At 45.5% G+C, this 19499-nt stretch overlaps 1 protein-coding gene across 1 annotated transcript in view; it reads left to right on the top strand.

Annotated features, from left to right (window-relative positions):
* Positions 1 to 19017: 19017 nt before the first annotated feature.
* LOC132395316 (pituitary adenylate cyclase-activating polypeptide type I receptor-like) overlaps positions 19018 to 19499 on the top strand; it is a 140403-nt gene continuing 139921 nt past the window's right edge. The window contains exon 1 of the mRNA XM_059971730.1: positions 19018 to 19208. Within this exon, the coding sequence (XP_059827713.1) occupies positions 19170 to 19208 (39 nt within the window). The 5' untranslated portion in view covers positions 19018 to 19169. The remainder of the gene's footprint in view (positions 19209 to 19499) is intronic.

A 19499-nucleotide genomic window follows, 5' to 3' on the forward strand; every position in this document is an offset into this window, starting at 1 on the left:
ATAAAAGGCAGCAGTTGGTTTGATTGCATGGCCTTGCTATGTGTTATGGTGGCCATAATTCTTTCCATTTTAATTTTCTCTCATTTCCTGAGAGTGCTGCCTCTTTAGTGGGATTTGTCTTCTTCTCCCCTCTCCCCTCTTCCACTTCCTCTTCTCCCCTCCTCTTCTCCATCCTCCTTCCCTCCCCTTCACCCCTCCTCATTCTCCTCTCTCCTTGTTCGTCTCTTCCTCTTCTTTTCTTGGACACAGGCTGCCAATAGCTACTCAATCCTGTGCCTGTCTCTCAATGTGTGTCCAGCTGAAGATCCTTGCTCTCCCAAGGATGAGGTCTTTGGAACTTCTGTTGGTGTTCCTGTAGCTCTGGGTTTTTACGGGATGGGGTTGCTAGCCCCAATACCCCTCCCTCCTCCTTTCAAAGGCAGGTTCAGGACTGTCCATGGCAGGGTTTTTAGTGGGATGCAGTGTGATGGAAACTAGGCAATGATTAGTCGTGACAGACTTTGTGAAACTGTGCTAATCTACATAGGCAAGACAGCTTCCTCGGAGCAGGGGAAAGCTATTTATACAAAGTTCAAAGTAAATTTATTATCAAAGTATGCAAATGTTACCATATACTATCCTGAGATTCATTTTCTTTAGGCATGTACAAGAAAAAAGAAATACAATAGAATATTATATTTTGGTATATTTAAAGTAGCGGTTGATATGTTCCTGGTTAGTAAAGACATCGGGGAGAAGGCAGGAGAGTGGTAATAAATGAACCGTGGTGGAATTACGGAGCACATTCGATGGGCCCGATTCTGCTCCTATGTCTTATCGACTAACCACCAGCACTGAAAAGGAAGTGGGAGGGGGATAAACAAGAGGCTAAAGTTGGGAGAGTGTGGGGCTGAAAAAGTTTTCAGAGGAAGAGGGAAGGGATAGAGGCAGTCTACAGTGAGTGGTAACAGTGTATAAACATACAAAGACTGACAACAAAAACAATGTGCCGAAAACAAGCTGTGCAAATGAAATCATGAGTAAAGTGTCTTTGAAAGTGGGTCCATAGGTCGTAGAATCAGTTCAGTGTTGAGGTGAGTGAAGTTATCCATACCGGTTCAGGATGGTTGAGGGGTAATAACTGCTCCTGAACCTGGTGGGGTGAGACCTGAGGCTTCTGTACCTCCTGCCAATGGTAGTAGTGAGAACAGAGAGCATGATCATGATAATGGGTTTTTTGATGATGGATGCTGACTTTTTGTGGCAGTGAGCTATGTAGATGTTCTTGTAAATAACCATCTCAATGTACTTGGCTCTTTGAGTTTGCTCTGTCAATCAGCAAGATCATGGCATGTGTTCTACCTTAACTCTATTTGCCCTCTAAATGGCCAGAATATATCAATCTCAGATTTGGATAAACCAAACAGTGGACCGATTACATCCTCTCAGCTGGGGAATTCTAATGTTTAACTAAACTCTGTGTGAAGAAATTTCTCTTCAGTGTCTTGGAGTCAAAGATTCATACAGCTTGGAAACAGGCCATTCAGCCCAACTCGTCTATGCCAGCTGAGTTCCAGGCCATGCTCTCTTCTCTCTGCTGCCATGAGGAAGGAGGCACAGGAGCCTCAAGTCCCACCTCACCAGGTTCAGGAACAGTTATTACCCTACAACCATCAGGCTCCTGAACCAGAGGGGATAACTGCACTCACCACAATGAGCCTCAGGTCCCACACCACCAGGTTCAGGAACAGTTATTACCCCACAACCATCAGGCTCCTGAACCAGAGGGGATAACTGCACTCATCTCAACACTTATCTGATTTAGCAGCCTATGAACTTTCTCTTAAGGACTCTAAAACTGGTGTTCTCAAAATTTATTGCTTATTTATTTATTATTATTTTTCTTTTATTCTTGTATTTCACGGTTCGTTGCCTCATGCACACTGGTTGCTTGTCTCTGTTGTGTGCGGATCCACATTGACTCTATTTCTATTTACTCTGAATGCCTGCAAGAAATGAATCTCAGAGTAGTATATGATGGCAGTATTAGTCATATGCCAAACTATTCAATCCTGCAATCATTTCTGTGAGCCTCTTTTGAACCCTCTCCAGTGTCAGCACATCCTTTCTAAGATAAGGGGCCCAATCCTGTTCACAATACTCCAAGTGAGGCCTCACCAGCGCTTTAGAAAGTCTCAACATTACATCCTTGCTTTTATATTCTAGTCCTCTTGAAATGAATGCTAACATTGCATTTGCCTTCCTCACCACTGACTCAAACTGCAAATTATCCTTTAGGAAATCCTGCACAATGACTCCCAAATCCCTTTGCACCTCAGTTTTTTGTATCTTCTCTCCATTTAGAAAATAGTCAACTCTTTCATTTCTTCTACCAAAGTGCACGACCATACACTTCCCGACACTGAATTCCACCTGTCATGTCTCGGCCCAAAACATCAACTGTTTATTCATTTCTATAACCATATAACCATATAACAATCACAGCACGGAAACAGGCCATCTTGGCCCTCCTAGTCCGTGCCGAACCCTTAATCTCACCTAGTCCCACCTACCCGCACTCAGCCCATAACCCTCCACTCCTTTCCTGTCCATATACCTATCCAATTTTACCTTAAATGACACAACTGAACTGGCCTCTACTACTTCTACAGGAAGCTCATTCCACACAGCTATCACTCTTTGAGTAAAGAAATACCCCCTCGTGTTTCCCTTAAACTTCTGCCCCCTAACTCTCAAATCATGTCCTCTAGTTTGAATCTCCCCTACTCTCAATGGAAACAGCCTGTTCACGTCAACTCTATCTATCCCTCTCAAAATTTTAAATACCTCGATCAAATACCCCCTCAACCTTCTATGCTCCAATGAATAGAGACCTAACTTGTTCAACCTTTCTCTGTAACTTAATTGCTGAAACCCAGGTAACATCCTAGTAAATCATCTCTGCACTCTCTCTAATTTATTGATATCTTTCCTATAATTCGGTGACCAGAACTGCACACAATATTCCAAATTTGGCCTTACCAATGCCTTGTACAACTTTAGCATTACATCCCAACTTCTGTACTCAATGCTTTGATTTATAAAGGCCAGCGTTCCAAAAGCCCTCTTCACCACCCTATCTACATGAGACTCCACTTTCAGGGAACTATGCACAGTTATTCCTAGATCTCTCTGTTCCTCTGCATTCCTCAATGCCCTACCATTTACTCTGTATGTTCTATTTGGATTATTCCTGCCAAAATGTAGAACCTCATACTTCTCAGCATTAAACTCCATCTGCCAACGTTCAGCCCATTCTTCTAATCTCCCTGCAAGCTTTGAAAATCCACCTCATTATCCACAACACCTCCTACCTTAGTATCATCGGCATACTTACTAATCCAATTTACCACCCCATCATCCAGATCATTTATGTATATTACAAACAACATTGGGCCCAAAACAGATCCCTGAGGCACCCCGCTAGTCACCGGCCTCCATCCCGATAAACAATTATCCACCACTACTCTCTGGCATCTCCCATCTAGCTCTCCATGTGATCAGAAACAAGGACAACAGTTCTCTGCTGCAAGAAATTGACCAACAAACACGAAATGCTGGAGAAGCTCAGCAGGTCAAGCAGCATCTATGGAAGGGATGCCCTCCTCTAGAATAGATTAGAATAGAACCTTATTGTCAATGCCCAAGACAACGAGACTGTGGTGCTACTCCAGTCCATGCAAAACAGATATTCATAATGCATATGGTATGGCATAATTTTAAAAAAATCCTATATTTACATGCAACAAGTGACTTTGATGGTCCATAACACTCAAAGGCCACTGGCAAGCCGGGGTGTAGCATTATACAGCTGCACAAAAACCTCGGGAAGGAATAGTTCTTCAGTCTTACTGTCTTGGCTAAGCTGTTTCTTTATCTTCTACTGGATGGCAGGAGATTGAACAGACAGTGTCCAGGATGGGATGAGTCTTTAATGACATTATGTGTGCTATAGACATCGAGAGCTGTAGATTGTCTCCGGGTTCGGTAGCTGAGTGCCAGTGGTATGCTGAGCCATCCTAATCACTGGCTGGAGTGCTTTGTAATCTATCTTGCTACAGCCAGTACCAGACTGCACTTCGCCAGACAGTACGTTCCTATCTGACATGGATAAAAGGAGGCCGACAATCAAAATGGCGGGTAATAGGTGAGACTAGCTGAAGGGGGAAGGTAGGTTAGTCAGGGCAGGTAGGGTTAAGTAAGAAGCTGGGAGGTTATGGATGGAAGAGGTGAAGAGCTAAAGAAGGAGGAATCTGATAGGAGAGGAATAAATGGGAGGAAGAGGGACACCAGAGGGAGGTGATGGACAGAGGAGGAGAAGGGAAGGGGTGAGGGGGAGCCAGAATGGTGAATGGAAGCTAGGGGAGAAATTACCAGGTGTTAGGGAAATCCACGTTCATGCCTTCAGATTAGAGGCTACCCAGAGGAGGCCATGGACTGATATGTCAGAATGGGAATGGGAAGTCAAATTGAAATGAGTGGCCACCAGGAGATCCTATCTTTTGTGGAGCACAGAGCAAAAGTGCTTGGTGAAGCAGACCGGAAGATGAAGACTCACCCAACCTGGAAGGACTGTCTGTGGCCCTGAGTGGTGGTGAAGGGGCCGGTGTAGCAGTTATTCAACTTGCTGGCATACTTTACCGGCCAAGCAGCACTGCTGGGAAAAAAAGGAGTGATGAGACTCCACAGATGGACATCACTCCTTGACCACATCCTTACCAACTCTTCTAGAATCATACAACTCAGAGACAGGCCCTCTACCTCAACTGGCCCGTGCCAACCAAGATTCCAATTTAAGCCAGCCCCAAGTACCTCTATCCTTGTATCTGTCCAAGTACCTTTCAAATGCTATTAATATACCTGCCTCAACCACTTCCTCCCATAGCTCGTTCCATCAGACCGTGCACTGGGTACAAATGTTGCCCCTCAGCTTCCAAATCTATCTCTCCCCCTCTCACCTTAAAACTATGCTCTCTGGTTCTTAGGACACTATAGCACAATATAGGCCCCTTCAGTACAGGAAGTTGTGTCAATCTTTTAACTGGCTCCAAGGTCAATCTAACCCTTCCCTCCCTCTTAGCCCTCCTTTTGCCTTTCATCCAGAGTCCCTTTAATGTCCCTAAAGCAGCTGCCTCCCCCACCCCCACCCCCCTCCAGCAGGGTGTTCCGTGCTCCCACCACTCTCTGTGTAAAGAATGTACCTTTGATATCTCCTCTATACTTCCCTCCAATCATCTTAAAATTATGCCCCCTTGCATTTCTGCCCTGGGAGAAAGTGTCTGGCTATCCACTCGTTCTATGCCTCTTAACATCTTGTACACCTAACAAGATACGTACATCTCTCATCCTCCCTTGTTTCAACTAGAAAAGCCTGAGCTCTCTCAGCCTTCCCTTGTAAGATCATAAGACTAGAAGAGCAGAATTAGGCCATTTGGCCCATTGAGCCTGCTACACCATTTCATCATTGCTGATCCAATTTTCCTCTCAGCCCCAATCTCCTGCCTTCTCCCATATCCCTTCATGCTCTGACCAATCAAGAATCTATCAACCTCTGCCTTAAATATACATAAAGACTTGGCCTCCACAGCTGCCTGTGACAAATAATTCCACTCCCTGGCTAAAGAAATTCCACCTCATCTCCATTGTAAAAGGACACCCCTCTATTCTGAGGCTGTGTCCTCTGGTCTTAGACTCTCCCATCATTGGTAGCATCCTTTCTGCATCCACTCTATCAAGGCCTTTCACCATTTAATAGGTTTCAGTGAGGCCACCCCTCATTCTTCTGAATTCCAGTGAATACAGGCCCAGAGCCATCAAACTCTTCATATGACAAGCCTTTCAATCCTGGAATCATTTTCATGAACCTTCTTTGAACCCTCTCCAGTTTCAGCACATCCTTTCTAAGATAAGGGACCCAAACCTGCTCACAATACTCCAAGTGAGGCCTCTCCAGCGCTTTATAAAGTCTCAACATTACATCCTTGCGTTTATATTCTAGTCCTCTTGAAATGAATACTAACATTACATTTGCCTTCTTCACCACAGACTCAACCTGCAAATTAACCTTTAGGGAATTCTGCATAAGGACTTCCAAGTCCCTTTGCTCCTCAATTTTTTTGTATTTTCTCCTTATTTAGAAAATAGTCAACCCTTTTATTTCTTCTACCAAAGTGCATGACCATACACGTCCTGACTTCTACCTGCCATTTCTTTCCCTATTCTCCTAATCTGTCTAAGTCCATCTGTAGCCTCTCCACTTCAAAACTACCTGCCCCTCCAGCTATCTTCATATTGTCTACGATCTTGGCAACAAAACCAAATCCATCATCAGTGGTTTCCATCATCCAAATCATTGACACCTAACGTATAAAGAATCAGTCCCAACTCAGATATTGGTGGAATATCACTAGTCATGAGCAGACAACCAGAAAAGGATCCCTTTATTCCCACTCTTTGCCTCCTGCCAATCAGCCACTGCTTTATCCACACTAGAATCTTTCCTGTAATATCTTGGGCTTCTGGGTTGTTAAAACAGCCTCATGTGTGGTACCCTGTCAAATGCCTTCTGAAAATCCAAGAACACAACATCATCCAATTCTCCTTTGTCTGTCCTGCTTTTTATTTCTTCAAAGAGTTCCAACAGATTTGTCAGGCAAGATTTTCTATTGAGGAAACAATGCTGACTATGGTCTGTTTTATCATGTGCCTCCAAGTATCCTGAGACCTTACCCTTAATAATCAACTCCAAGATCTTCCCAACCACTGATGTCAGACTAATCGGCCTCTTGTTTCCTTCTGCCTCTCTCCCTTCTTGAAGAGTGGAATAACATTTGCAATTTTCCAGTCTTTCGGAACCATTCTAGAATCTAGTGATTCTTGGAAGATCATTATTAATGCATGCATGATCTCTTCAGCCACCTCTTTCAGAACCCTGGGGTGTACACCATCCGGTCCAGGTGACTTGTCTACCTTCAGACCTTTCAATTTCCCAAGAACTTCCCTCTAGTAATGGTAACTTCACACACTTCATGCCCCCTGACATCTGGAACTTCTACCATTCTGCTGGTGTTTTCCACGGTGAAGACTGATGCAAAATATTTATTCAGTTCAAACGCTGTTTCATTGTTCCCCATTACTACCACTCCAGCATAATTTTCTAGGGGTCGTCTAGCCACCCTCATCTCTCTTTTACACTGTATCTGAAGAAACTTCTGGTATCCTCTTTAATATTACTGGCTAGCATACTTTCGTATTTCATCTCTACCTTCTTAATGATTTTTTTCAGTTGCCTTCTGTTGGGTTTTAAAGGCTTCCCAATCATCTAACCTCATTAATTTTTGCTCTATTATATGCCCTCTTTTTGGCTTTTATGTTGGCTTTGACTTCTGTTGTTACCCACAGTTGTGTCATTTTTCCTTGAGAATACTTTTTCCTCTGGAATGTGTATATCCAATTTGCTTCCAGAAATTCCAGCCATTGCTGTTCTACCACCATCCCAGCCAGTGTACTTTTCCAATCAATTCTCATCAGTTCCTCTCTCATGCTTCTGTAATTCCTTTTACTCCACCATAATACTGAGATATCCGACTTGAGTTTCTCCTTCTCAAATTTCAGGGTGAATTCCATCATATTATAATCATCTGCTCCATGGATTCTTTTCCCTTAAGGTCTCTGATCAATTCTGGTTCTTTGCACAACACCCAATCCAGAATCGCTGACCCTCGAGTGGACTCAACCACTAGCTGCTCTAAAACTCCACCTCATCGGCACTCTAGAAACTCCCCCTCCTGTAATCCAGCACCAGCCAGATTTTCCCAATCTCCCTGCATGTTGAAGTCCCCCATGACTATTGTAACTTTGTGCTTTTGTCTCCCATTGTAATTTGTAAGCCGCATCCTCACTAAGGGTCTGTATACAACTCCTTAGCTCCATCCACAAAAATTCAACATCTTCCGACCTTATGTCAGTTCTTTCTAATGATTTGATTTCACTTTTTACACACAGGGAAACACCACCCCCTCTGCCATCCTGCCTATTCTTTCGATATAATGTGTATCCTTGGACATTAAGCTGCCAGCTATAACCTTTCAGCCATGATTCAGTGATGCCTACAACATCAGACCTACGACGCTGTAACAGAGCTGCAAGTTCATCTACCTTATTTTGTATACTGTGCACATTCAAACATAACACCTTCGGTCCCGTATTCACCCTTTTTGATTTTGTCCACCTTTACATTGCAGCTCATTCTGGCGACTGCAATGTTGCCCTATCAACAGCCTCTCCTCACTGCACGTTGCTTCTGTTTGTAACCCAGCTACCTCATCGTCAGCACTATTCTTTGTCTTTCCTCTGATACTCCGTGCATTGAAATAACTGCAGCTCAGGACACGAGTCACTCCATGCTCAACCTTTCCAATCCTGACTTTGTCTTACCAACATCTTCCTCCACAACCTCTCCACTGACTGTTCTGGCACTCTGATTCCCAATCCCCTGCAACTCTAGTTTTAACCCCACTGAGCACTTTTAACAAACACGCTCTCTAATGCATCTAGCATCCTGATAAATCTCCTCTGCAACTTCTCTGAAGTTTCCACTCTCTTCCTCTAATGAGGCAATCAGAGCTGAGCACAATTCTCCAAGTGTGGTCTAACCAGAGTTTTAAGAGCGGCAACATTATCGTAAGATGGAATGAACTTCTGGTTTTAGTAACCCTTTAACATGTTCCAAAAAGCAGATTTTGGAAAAGGCAGTTTGCAGGGTGGGTACTGCCTGCAATGATTTTCCTGCCTGCTTTATCCTGGACTCATACAAGCCCTGCAGCGATGGTAGACTGCAAACAGTGGCCTTTTCTGCTGGCCTGACATTTCACTGGAGTTTTTGTACGTTGTGAGAGGATGCTGCACCAACCAGACAGTAATGGCTGATGTGAGGATGCCCTCTGTGACGGTAGTGTGGAATTGTTCTGGGGAAGGTGGAGTTTTATCTTGGGCACCAGCCTCCTCATCATTGAGGACATCTTCAAATGGTGAAACCTCGGGAAGGTAATCATCAGTTTTAAACAATCGTCACCACCTGGGGCACCCTTTCCTCATTATACCATCAGGAAGGGAGCACAAGAGCCTGAAGATGCAAATTCGATGTTTTAGGAACAGCTACTTCCTCTCCACCATCAGATCTCCAAACAGACAGTGAAACTTGCTCTCTTTTTACACTATTTATTTATTTATAGTTCTATTTGTAACTTGAAGTAATATTTTATATATTGCACTACGCTGCTGCAGCAAAACAGCAGATTTCACAGCAATTTTCAGTGATAATCCTGATACGTTTAAAAACATTTATTGTGTTTTGCTCAGTGGCACATAAGTCCTTGTAACTCTGTTCCTCAACATAGAGCAGAATCAATCTTCGAGGAGTAGTCAGGCCTGAGAGGTTGAAGTTATTTCAGTCCGGCAATGATCATGTTAAGTGACATTTGTGTGAACCATGTGCCCTACCATTGCTCCTTTTTCATACGGGTGTACATCAACACGTATGTTAGAGACACCCAACTCTCACCTGTGGCTCCAGGTAGCTTTTTGCTGCTTGCCGCATTCTGGTACACTGTTTCAGCAGCGGGCTAAGCCAGGTGAAAGTAGCTGGTGGCCTCTCAACCCGGTGAGGTAGAGTAATGCCAGCCCTAGCATGCAAAGACAGCTCCGGCAGACTGGACGGTTGAGATCTACAGTGAGGTCCAAAGGCCAGGAAAGTGGTTTTGCAATGCTCCATAGAGAGCGGAGGGCACGACAAGTTGCAGAAGAAGTCATGGTCATCCAAGGAAATCAAGCTCGTTACAACTATTCATAGCACTGGATCAGGATTTCTGTGGTTGAGAGAATGGAACTGTTCTAGTGCAATGGTTTTTCCACTTCAAAAACACTCTCTCACAGTTCTCCTGACCTTGTAACTGATAGACAACCATCCAATGGCACAGATGTACAGCAAGGAAATGGGATGATCAGCTCCTTGGTCAATGCTGATCAAAGTAGTCCTGTTTGATTTATTTTGCCTCATGCCTTTCTATACCTTTCCCGTCCACAGTCCTGTCCATGTTCTTTTCAATTTCCCTGTCAATGTTCCTTTCTATGAATCTGTCCATATTTTTGTCCATGTTCCTGACCATGAATCTCTCCCTGTTCCTGTCCATGCTCCTGCCCACAAATCTGTTGATATTCCTGTCCACATCCCTTTCCGCAGACCTGTCCATTTTCTGGACCATGTTCCTGCCTATGATGCTGTTCCTGTTCAAGTTCCTGCCCATATTCCAGTCCAGAGAACTTTCCATGGACCTGTCCATGATCCTGTCTAGGACTCTCCCTATGAACCTGTCCACGCTGTTGTTGATGTTCCTGTCCATATTTCAGTCCACAAACCTCTATATGTTTCTGTCTATGCTCCTGTCCTTCTTCCTGTCCATGAACCTGTCCTATTCCTGTTTATATCCCTGTCCATGTTTCTGTCCACAAACCTGTCAAGATTCCTATACATGTCCATGTTCATGCTTCTGTCCATGGTCCTGTCCATAGTCCTATTTATGTTCCTTTCTATGTTCCTGACAATGCTCCTATCCACATTCCTGTCCATAATCATGTCCATGTCTTGTTAATGAACCCATCCAGGTTCCTGTCCATGTTCCTGTCCGTGTTCCATTTCTATGTTCCTGCCTATTTTTCCATCTGTGTTACTGTCTGTACTGTTCATAAACCTCTCCATATTCCTGCCAATGTTTGTGTCCAAGTCTCTGTCAATGACCCTATCCACGTTCTGTCCATGGTTCAATCAATGTTCCTGTCGATGCTCCTCTCTACATTCCTGTCTATGCAACAATCCACGAACCTGTCTATGTCCCTGCGCATGTCTCTGTCCATGAAACTGTCCACATTTCTATTCATGTTTCTGTCCTAGAACCTGTCCGTATTCCTGTCCATGACGCTGTCCATCTTGCTGACTACTTTCCTGTTCACGTTCCTCTCCATGTTCCTGTCCACGATCCTGTCCATGTTCCTATTCATGAGCCTATCCATCTCGGTGTCCATTAACCTGTTCATCTCCCTGTGCATGTACTTTTCCACAATCCTGTACATGTTTCTGTCCATTAACCTATTGACCCCTCCATGAAGCTGTGCATAAATCTGGCCATATACCTGTCCAAGGTGCTCTCCATGAAACCATCTGTCGACGTTCCTGTCCCTGAATCTGTCCATGAACATATCTATGAACTAATTCCATATTGCTGTCCCTGTCTATGAACCTCGCAATGTTCCTGTCCACTTTCCTGTTGATGAACGTGTCCATATTCCTGACCATGTTATTGTCCATGACCTGCCGATGTACCTTGAACCTCACCATGTTCTGATGCATATGCTATCAATGTTCCTAGCCATGAAACTCTCCATGTTTCTGTCAATACCTCTGTTCACCTTCCAGCCCACGAAGCTGCCCATGTTCCTATCAATTAGCCCATCTGTGTTGCTCTCCATATTTCTAACCATGTCCCTGTGCATCTCCCTGTCCATGTTCCTGTACATGTTGCTTTTCATGTTCATGTTCCTGTCTTCATTCCCATCTGTGAACCTTTCTTTGTTCCTGTCCATGGACTTGTCCATGAATCTGACAATGAACATGTCCATGTTATGGTCCTTGTACCTAGCCATACTCCAGGCCATGAAACTCTCCACGTTCCTCTTTATGAATCTCTCCATGTTCCAGTTGATGCACCTGTTCATGTTCCAGGCCATGTTCCTGTCAGTTAGCCTGTCCGTGTTCCTCTCCATATTTCTTACCATGACCCTGTCCATATCCCTATCTATGTTCCAGACCATATTTCTGTCTATGTTCCTGTTCATTTTGCTGTCCATGGTCCTGACCATATTTCTGTCTATGTTCCTGTTCATTTTGCTGTCCATGGTCCTGACCATATTTCTTTGTTTGTTGCTCTCTGTGTTCCTGTCCAAGCTCCAGTCTGTCCCCATTCATAAAATCTGCCTTGTTCAGGCCCAAGAATCTACCCTTCTTCCTGTCCATGTTCCTTTCCTTATTTCTGCCCATGTTCTTGTCCTTATTTCTGTCAACAGTCTAGTCCATGTTCCTTCCCACGCTGCTGCCCATGCTGCTGTCTGTGGTTCTGTCCATTTTCCTGTCGATATACCTGTCCAAGTGCCTGAGAATGTTCTTGTCCATATTTCTTACCATGTTTCTGTTGATATTCCTGTCCATGAACCTGGCTGTATTCCTCATCATGAACCTGTCAATATTCCTGTTGATGTTCCTGTCGACGATCAAGTCCGTGAACCTGCCCACTTCTCTATGCATGCTCTTGTCAATGAACCTATAATGTTCCTGACCATTAACCTCTCCATGTTCCTATTGATAAATCTGCCCACATTCTTGTCCATGATCCTGCCAATGCTGTTGTTCATATTCCAGTCAATATTCCTCTTCCTATTCCCATTCACGGACCTGTCCATGTTCCTGTCCATATTTCTGCCAATAGACTTGTCCGTGGTCCTGTCTATGTTCTGGACCATTTTCCCGGCCATGGACCTGTCCATGATCCTGCCCATGTTGTTGTTCATACTTCTGTCCATATTCTTTTCAATGGACCTGTCTATGTTGCTATATGTGCTCTTGTCCTTGATGTGCCAATGTTTCAGTCCATGAACCTGGCCATGATCCTCCACATGTTCCAGTCGATGTTTCTGTCCATGAACCTGTCTATGCTCCCATATATCTCCATGTCCATGTTCTATCGATGCTCTGTTCATGTACCTGCTGAATTTTCTTCTCCATGTTCCTGTATAATTTGCTGCTGATGTTCCTGTCTATGAATCTATGCATGTTCCTCTCCATGTTGCTGTCCACGATCATCTCCACGTTCCTCTCCAGGGTCCTTTCCGTGATCCTCTCCACAATCCTCTCTACAATTCTATCCATGTGGCTCTCATATTTCTCTCCGTGTTCTCGACCTTGTTCCCATCCATCAACCTGTCGCCATTTCTGTACATGCTCCTGTCGTGTTCCTGTAAGTGTACCTGCCCATGATTCTGTCCATTTCTCTGTCAATATTCCTGTCCATGTTCCTGTGCATGTACCTTCCCATGATCCTGTACATATTTCTGATCATATTCTTGCCCATATTCCTGTCCATGAATCTATGGACCCCTCCACAAATCTTTCCATAAATCTGTCCATATTTCTGCCCGGTGTTGTCCACAAAACCATGCATGTTCCTGTCAATGAACCTGTCCATATTCCTTTCTATGTTCTTGCCACATTCCTGTCCATGTTCTTGTCCCTGAATCTGTCCATGAACCTATCTATGAACCTAATCCATGTTCCTGTCCATGAAGTTGTCCATGTTCCAGACCATGTGCTTGTCAATGTGCCTGTCCACGAACCTGTCCATGTTCCATTTCATGACACTGCCCATGTTCCTATCCATGTTCCTGTCCATGAACATGCCTATGTTCTGGTCCACGTACCTATCCATATTCCTGGCAATGAAACTCCCCGTATTCCTCTCTATGAATCTCCCCGTGTTCCAGTCAATGCATCTGTTCACATTTCAGTCCATGTCCCTGTCCATGTTCTTGTCAATATTCCTGTCAATTTTATTGTCCAAGTTCTTGCTCATGGTCCTGTCCTTCCAACCCATGCTCCACTACATTTTCCACAACATGTTCCTGTCAATTTCTCCGTCCATTTCCCAGTCCATGTTCTGTTGTTGTGCCCGTAGAAGTTGCTGTCAATGGTCCTGTGGAATTTCCTCTCCATGTTCCTCTAAATGCTGTTGTCGATATTCCATTCCATGTTCCTGTCCATATTTCTGTCCATATTCCATTCCATGTTCCTGTCCATATTTCTGTCCATATTCCATTCCATGGACCTGTCCATGTTGCTGTCCGAGTTCCTCTCCCTGTTACTTCTAATGTTCCTGACTGCATCAATGTCTCCATGTTGTTGTCGATGTTCCTGTCAATGAAGCTGTTTATGTTCCAGTCGATTTTCCTGTCCATGGTCCTGTCCACCTTTCAGTCCATGTACATGCACACGTTCCCGTTAAACATTCTGTCCATGTTTCTGTCCGGGTTTTTGTCCACATTCTTGTCCATGCACACTTTTATATTGCTGTTGATGGATCTGGCCATGCTCTTTTCCACGTTGCTGTCCGTGTTCCTAGCTAAGCTCCTATGTTCCTGTTCATGAAACTCTTTTTGCTCTGGTGCATCCGCCTATCCTTCTTCCTGTCCATGTCTCTGCCCATGTTGTTGTCGATGTTGCTGTCCATTCTCCTGTCAAGGCCAAAGATACTGCCATGTTCCTCTCAATGAACCTATCCATGTTCCTTACCATGTCCCTGTCCATATTCCTGTCCATTATCCCTTCCATTAGCCTGTCAATGTACCTGTTGACGAACTTGCCCTTGTTCCTGTCCATATTCCTGTCCATTATTCCTTCCATTTTTCTGTCAATATTCCTGTCTGTGTTCCTGTATAAGCTCCAGTTGATGTTAATATCCATGAACCTGCCGATGGATGTTCCTGTCCAGGCCGTGTTGATGTCCCTTTCAAAGCTCCTGTCCATGTTCCTGTACATGCTGTTGTCGATATTCCTGTCCATGAAATTATCCATGTTCCTGTGTATGTTTCTCTCCATGTTCCCATCCATTACCCTGTCCATGAACATGTCCTTCTACCTGCCTATGAATTGTCCATGTGCCAATCAATATTCCTGTCCATGTTCCTGTCCATAAACCTGTCTATGCTTCTGTGATGAATCTGTTCATGTTCCTGGCCCTCCAATCCATGTTCCACTACATTTTCCATATGTTCCTGTCCATGAATCTCTGCACAAATACATCCATATTCCTGTCCAGGTTTCTGTCCACAAAACTGTTAATGTTCCAGTCCATGCTCCTGTCAATGTTGCTGTCCATGAACCTGTCTATGTTCCTGTGTATGAGGCCATTGATGTTCCTATCCATGTTCCTGTCCATGTTACTGTCGATAGTCTTGCCTTTCCTCCACTCCCTGTTCCACCTCATGTTCCAATCCATTTTCCACAAAATATTCTAGTCCATGATCCTGTCTATGTTCCTCTCCAAGTTTCTGTCCATGAAACCACCCAAGAACCTATCTATGTTCCTTTCGGTGTTCGTTTCCATGTTCCTGTCTACAGCTCTGACCAGGTTCCATTTCCATGTTCCATTTCCATGTTCCTTTCTCTGAAGTTGCACATGTTCCTGTCCATGTTCTTATCCACGTTACTGTACATGAACCTCTCCATAATCCTTTCCACATTCTTCTCCACATACCTGTCTATGGCCCTGTACATAGTCTACCCATGTTCCTGTCCATATTTCTGTTGTCTTCCTGTCCATGTTCCTCTACACAAAACTGCCCATAATGATGTCAATGTACCTGTCCATGGTTCTTTCTATATTGCTGTCAGTGTTCCCGTCCATGTTTCTGTCAATATTCCTGACTGTTTTCCTGTCCATATTTCTGTCCACATTCATGTCCATGAACCTGTTCATTTTACTTTCCATGTTCCTGTCCATGTTCTTGTCTCTATTCCTGACCATGTTCCTGTTCATTTTCCTGTCCATATTCTTGTCCATGTTTCTGTCCATGTTCTTGTCTCTATCCCTGTCCATGTTCTTGTTCATTTTCCTGTCCATGCTCTTGTCTACGTTCCAGTCCATGTTCCTGTCTGTAAACTGTCCAAGCTTCCACTGATGCTTGATAGGTTGTAAAGATATAGCTCATGGAAACAGGCCTTTGGCCCATTGGATCCTTGCTGACCATCAGGCACTCCACTGTACAAAGGAGGCTACTCTTCAATTCAGAAGGCAAGACTCAGAGCAAAACATAATTGCAAGTTGATCTAACAGAGTTGAATTTTGAATATCGAAAGGCCTAAATAGAATGAATTTGCAGACAATGTTTCCAATATTGATGGAGTCTAGGACCAAAGAGCTCCGACTCAGAATACAAGGACATCCCTTCTAGACAGAAGTGAGGAGGAATGTCATTAGCCAGAAAGTGGTGAAACTGTGGAGGCTTTGTCATTGGGTTTATAAAGTGCAGGTTGATAGGATCTTGAAAAGCAAACATGACAAAAGTTTGCTTTTGTGGAGAAGGCAGGAGAATGGTGTTGGGATGGAAGATAAATCAGCCATGACTGAATGGCAGAGCAGACTCAGTGGGCGAAGTGCCGAATCCCGCTCCTCGTCTCGGTCCAATGGGCTACGTCGTAGGAGGGATATGGATACTTCAGAGAGGGTGCAGAGGGCTTCTACAGAAACGCTGCCTGGAGTGCAAAGCATGTCCTATGAGCTGAGGCTGAGTCAGCTAGAGCTATTCACAATGGAGTGGAGGAGGATGAGAGGCAACTTGATAGACGTCTACAAGATAAGAGGCATAGATCCAGTGGTCTTTGTACTAGGGCAAAAATGCCTAATAATAATGGGGCATAATTTGGAGGTGATTGGAGGAAAGAATGGGGGGGGGGGGAGTTAAAGATTGCATTTTTGCATAGGGAGCAGTAAAATGACAACTCACTCTTTGTTTTAGTGTGAGAAATAAAGCTAATATTTGAAGTGTGTGGGATGCACTGCCAGGGGCAGCTGTAGAGGCAGCCACATTAGGGAGACTCTTAGGCAGGCAGATGTCTGAAAGAAAAATGGAGGACTAACAGTGACATGAAGAGTCTTGACCTGAAACGTTGACTACATATCCATTTCCATCAATGCTGAGTTTCTCCAGGATTTCGTGTGTGTTGTTCCAGATTTCCAGCAAATGCAGAATCTTTTATGGCTCTGTGGCAGGAAAGGGTTAAAAGGTCGGCAGAACATTGTGAACTGAAGGGCCTGTAGTGCTGTACTATGTTCTAAAAGCCACACAGTACCCCGGTGGAGTACCGAGGGAGCGCGACTCCCCCCCGTGGAGTACTGTGGGAGAGCGACTCTCTCCCCGGTGGAGTACCGAGGGATAGGGACTCTCCCCGGTGGAGTACTGAGGGAGCACGACTCCCCCCCCCAGTGGAGTACTGAGGGAGCGCAGCTTCCCCCCCCCCCCCCCCCCGGTGGAGTACCGAGGGATAGGGACTCTCCCCGGTGGAGTACTGAGGGAGCGCGACTCTCCGCCCCCCAGTGGAGTACTGAGGGAGCGCAGCTCTTCCCCCCCCCCCCCGGTGGAGTACTGAGGGAGCACGACTTCCCCCCCCCCAGTGGAGTACTGAGGGAGCGCATCTCCCCGCCCCCGGTGCAGGACTGAGGGAGTGCGACTCTCCCCGGTGCAGGACTGAGGGAGCGCGGCTCTCTCCTTTCCCCCTCGGTGGAGTACTGAGGGAGCGCGACTCCCTCCCCCCCAGTGGAGTGCTGAGGGAGCGCAGCTCTCCTTCCCCCCCCCCCCCCCCCCGGTGGAGTACTGAGGGAGAGTGACTCCCCAGAGTGCTGTGTTATCTGTGGCGGCAAATTGTCGGCTGTATTTGGAAACACCAGCTGTGAAGTTGCTGGAGTCTCTTATCAAGGCTGAAGGTGACGCATCTCACTTTGTGCTCCGTGAGGTTACCTGGATCTCTCTCTACAAGCCAGGTTGAAGCTGGCAGCTCAGCCTTGCAGCCAGCGCAGTTGGCTCCGGGAGGGAGGGAGGGAGGGCACGGCTGAGCTGACCGAGGGTCTCCTTTCCGCCCGCCATGTGGAGTTCAGCATGCTGCTGCCACACCGATACAAATGGAGGGCTACCTGCCCAGCGTTCTCGCAGCCTAACTGGGTTGCAAGCATGAAGGGGAGGTTTTATGAATCATTGCTCCTGAGCCTGACTACCAGAACATGCCACGATGATGAGCGCTGAAGATCAAATTTGTGAATGAAGCCGAGAGGTGCCTCTTTCTCCCTGTGTCTCCTTCTGTGTGCGTGTATCTCTGTGTTGTGTGTGCATGTGTTGTATGTGTGTGTTGTGTTGTGCTGTGTGTATGTCTGTGTGTATCTCTGTGTTGTGTGTGTCTCTGTGTCTGCCTGTGTGTGTTTGTGTGTATGTTTGAATGTGTGTGTGTGTGTGTGTGTGTGTGTGTCTCTGTGTCTGCCTGTGTGTGTTTGTGTGTGTGTGAGTGTGTATGTGTGTGAGTGTGTGTGTGTCTGCCTGGTGAGTGTGTGTGTGTGTGTGTGTGTGTGTGTGTGTGTGTGTGTGTGTGTGTGTGTGAGTGTGTGTGTGTGTGTGTGTGTGTGTGTGTGTGTATGTGTGTGAGTGTGTGTGTGTGTGTGTGTGTGTGTGTGTCTGCCTGGTGAGTGTGTGTGTGTGTGTGTGTGTGAGTGTGTGTGTGTGTGTGTGTGTGTGTGTCTGCCTGGTGAGTGTGTGTGTGTGTGTGTGTGTGTGTGTGTGTGTGTGTGTGTGTGTGTGTGTGTGTGTGTGTGTGTGAGTGTGAGTGTGTGTGAGTGTGTCTGCCTGGTGAGTGTGTACGTTTTACTTCTCATTATCATCCATCAATTTGTCACTCTCTGTTTACGCTGCTCTCTTTTCCAACCCTCTCTTTTCTCCTCCCCACCCCATTCCCTCCGTCTCTCTCCCTCTCTCCCCCCCTCCAGTTCCCTCCCCTCTCTACCTCATTCACCACTTCGCCATCGAGTATTCCTGTCTGGATGTCTGCCTCCCTGGTATGAAGTTCTGTGCTGTCTGTTTTCAATGCAGCTGCGTACGGAAAGGGAAAGGATTATTAGATGTGTTTAATGAGACAGCTCATCAGTATTTGCAATAGTCACTGCGAACCACTCACTAATCTCAAGTAACATCTTGAAATAACTCCTCCTCTTTCCTGCACTGGTGTTTTATTTTTGATCTGTTCTGCTGCAGCTCCCTGCTTCCTTCCCTTTCTATCTGCTTTTTTGTTTTTTCCGTGTTTCACATTGGGTTTTGTTGGTCTGTTTTACAGAGCTGCACTGGATGACACAGGGGTGGTGAAGAAGACAGCGACATCTCTCTCAGCGTTCTTCAGCAATGTCAGCTACCTGACAGGAATGCAGAATCGTTCTGGTTTTCTTCCTGCCTCTCTCTGTTGATCCACGCTGCTCCTTTGACAGATTGTCACCATGAATTCTCTGCTGATCACTGCTCTTCTGCTCCCCCTGGTAAGCATGTGAACAACTCTACTCGCACCCTCCCAACCCTGTCCCCCCGACTCGATCAAACAGACAACGTCGCAGTTTATCCTCGGTTAACCTAAGGTAAAGGAACCCTCAGGAGGCAGTGATCATTATATATTTATACTGGGTAATTTAAAGCACGGGTGATTGGGCGGACACACGGTTTGTCTCTACTGAAGGGGGTGTAAAGTACTTCTTCCCTCTGCTGGCCTGCAGGTCACCCTTGGGCGAGGTGTATCACCTGCTTAGATCCCCTCCCCACGATCAAGGTGACGT

This window comes from Hypanus sabinus, chromosome 6, assembly GCF_030144855.1.
Source record: "Hypanus sabinus isolate sHypSab1 chromosome 6, sHypSab1.hap1, whole genome shotgun sequence".
In the NCBI taxonomy this organism is placed as follows: domain Eukaryota; kingdom Metazoa; phylum Chordata; class Chondrichthyes; order Myliobatiformes; family Dasyatidae; genus Hypanus; species Hypanus sabinus.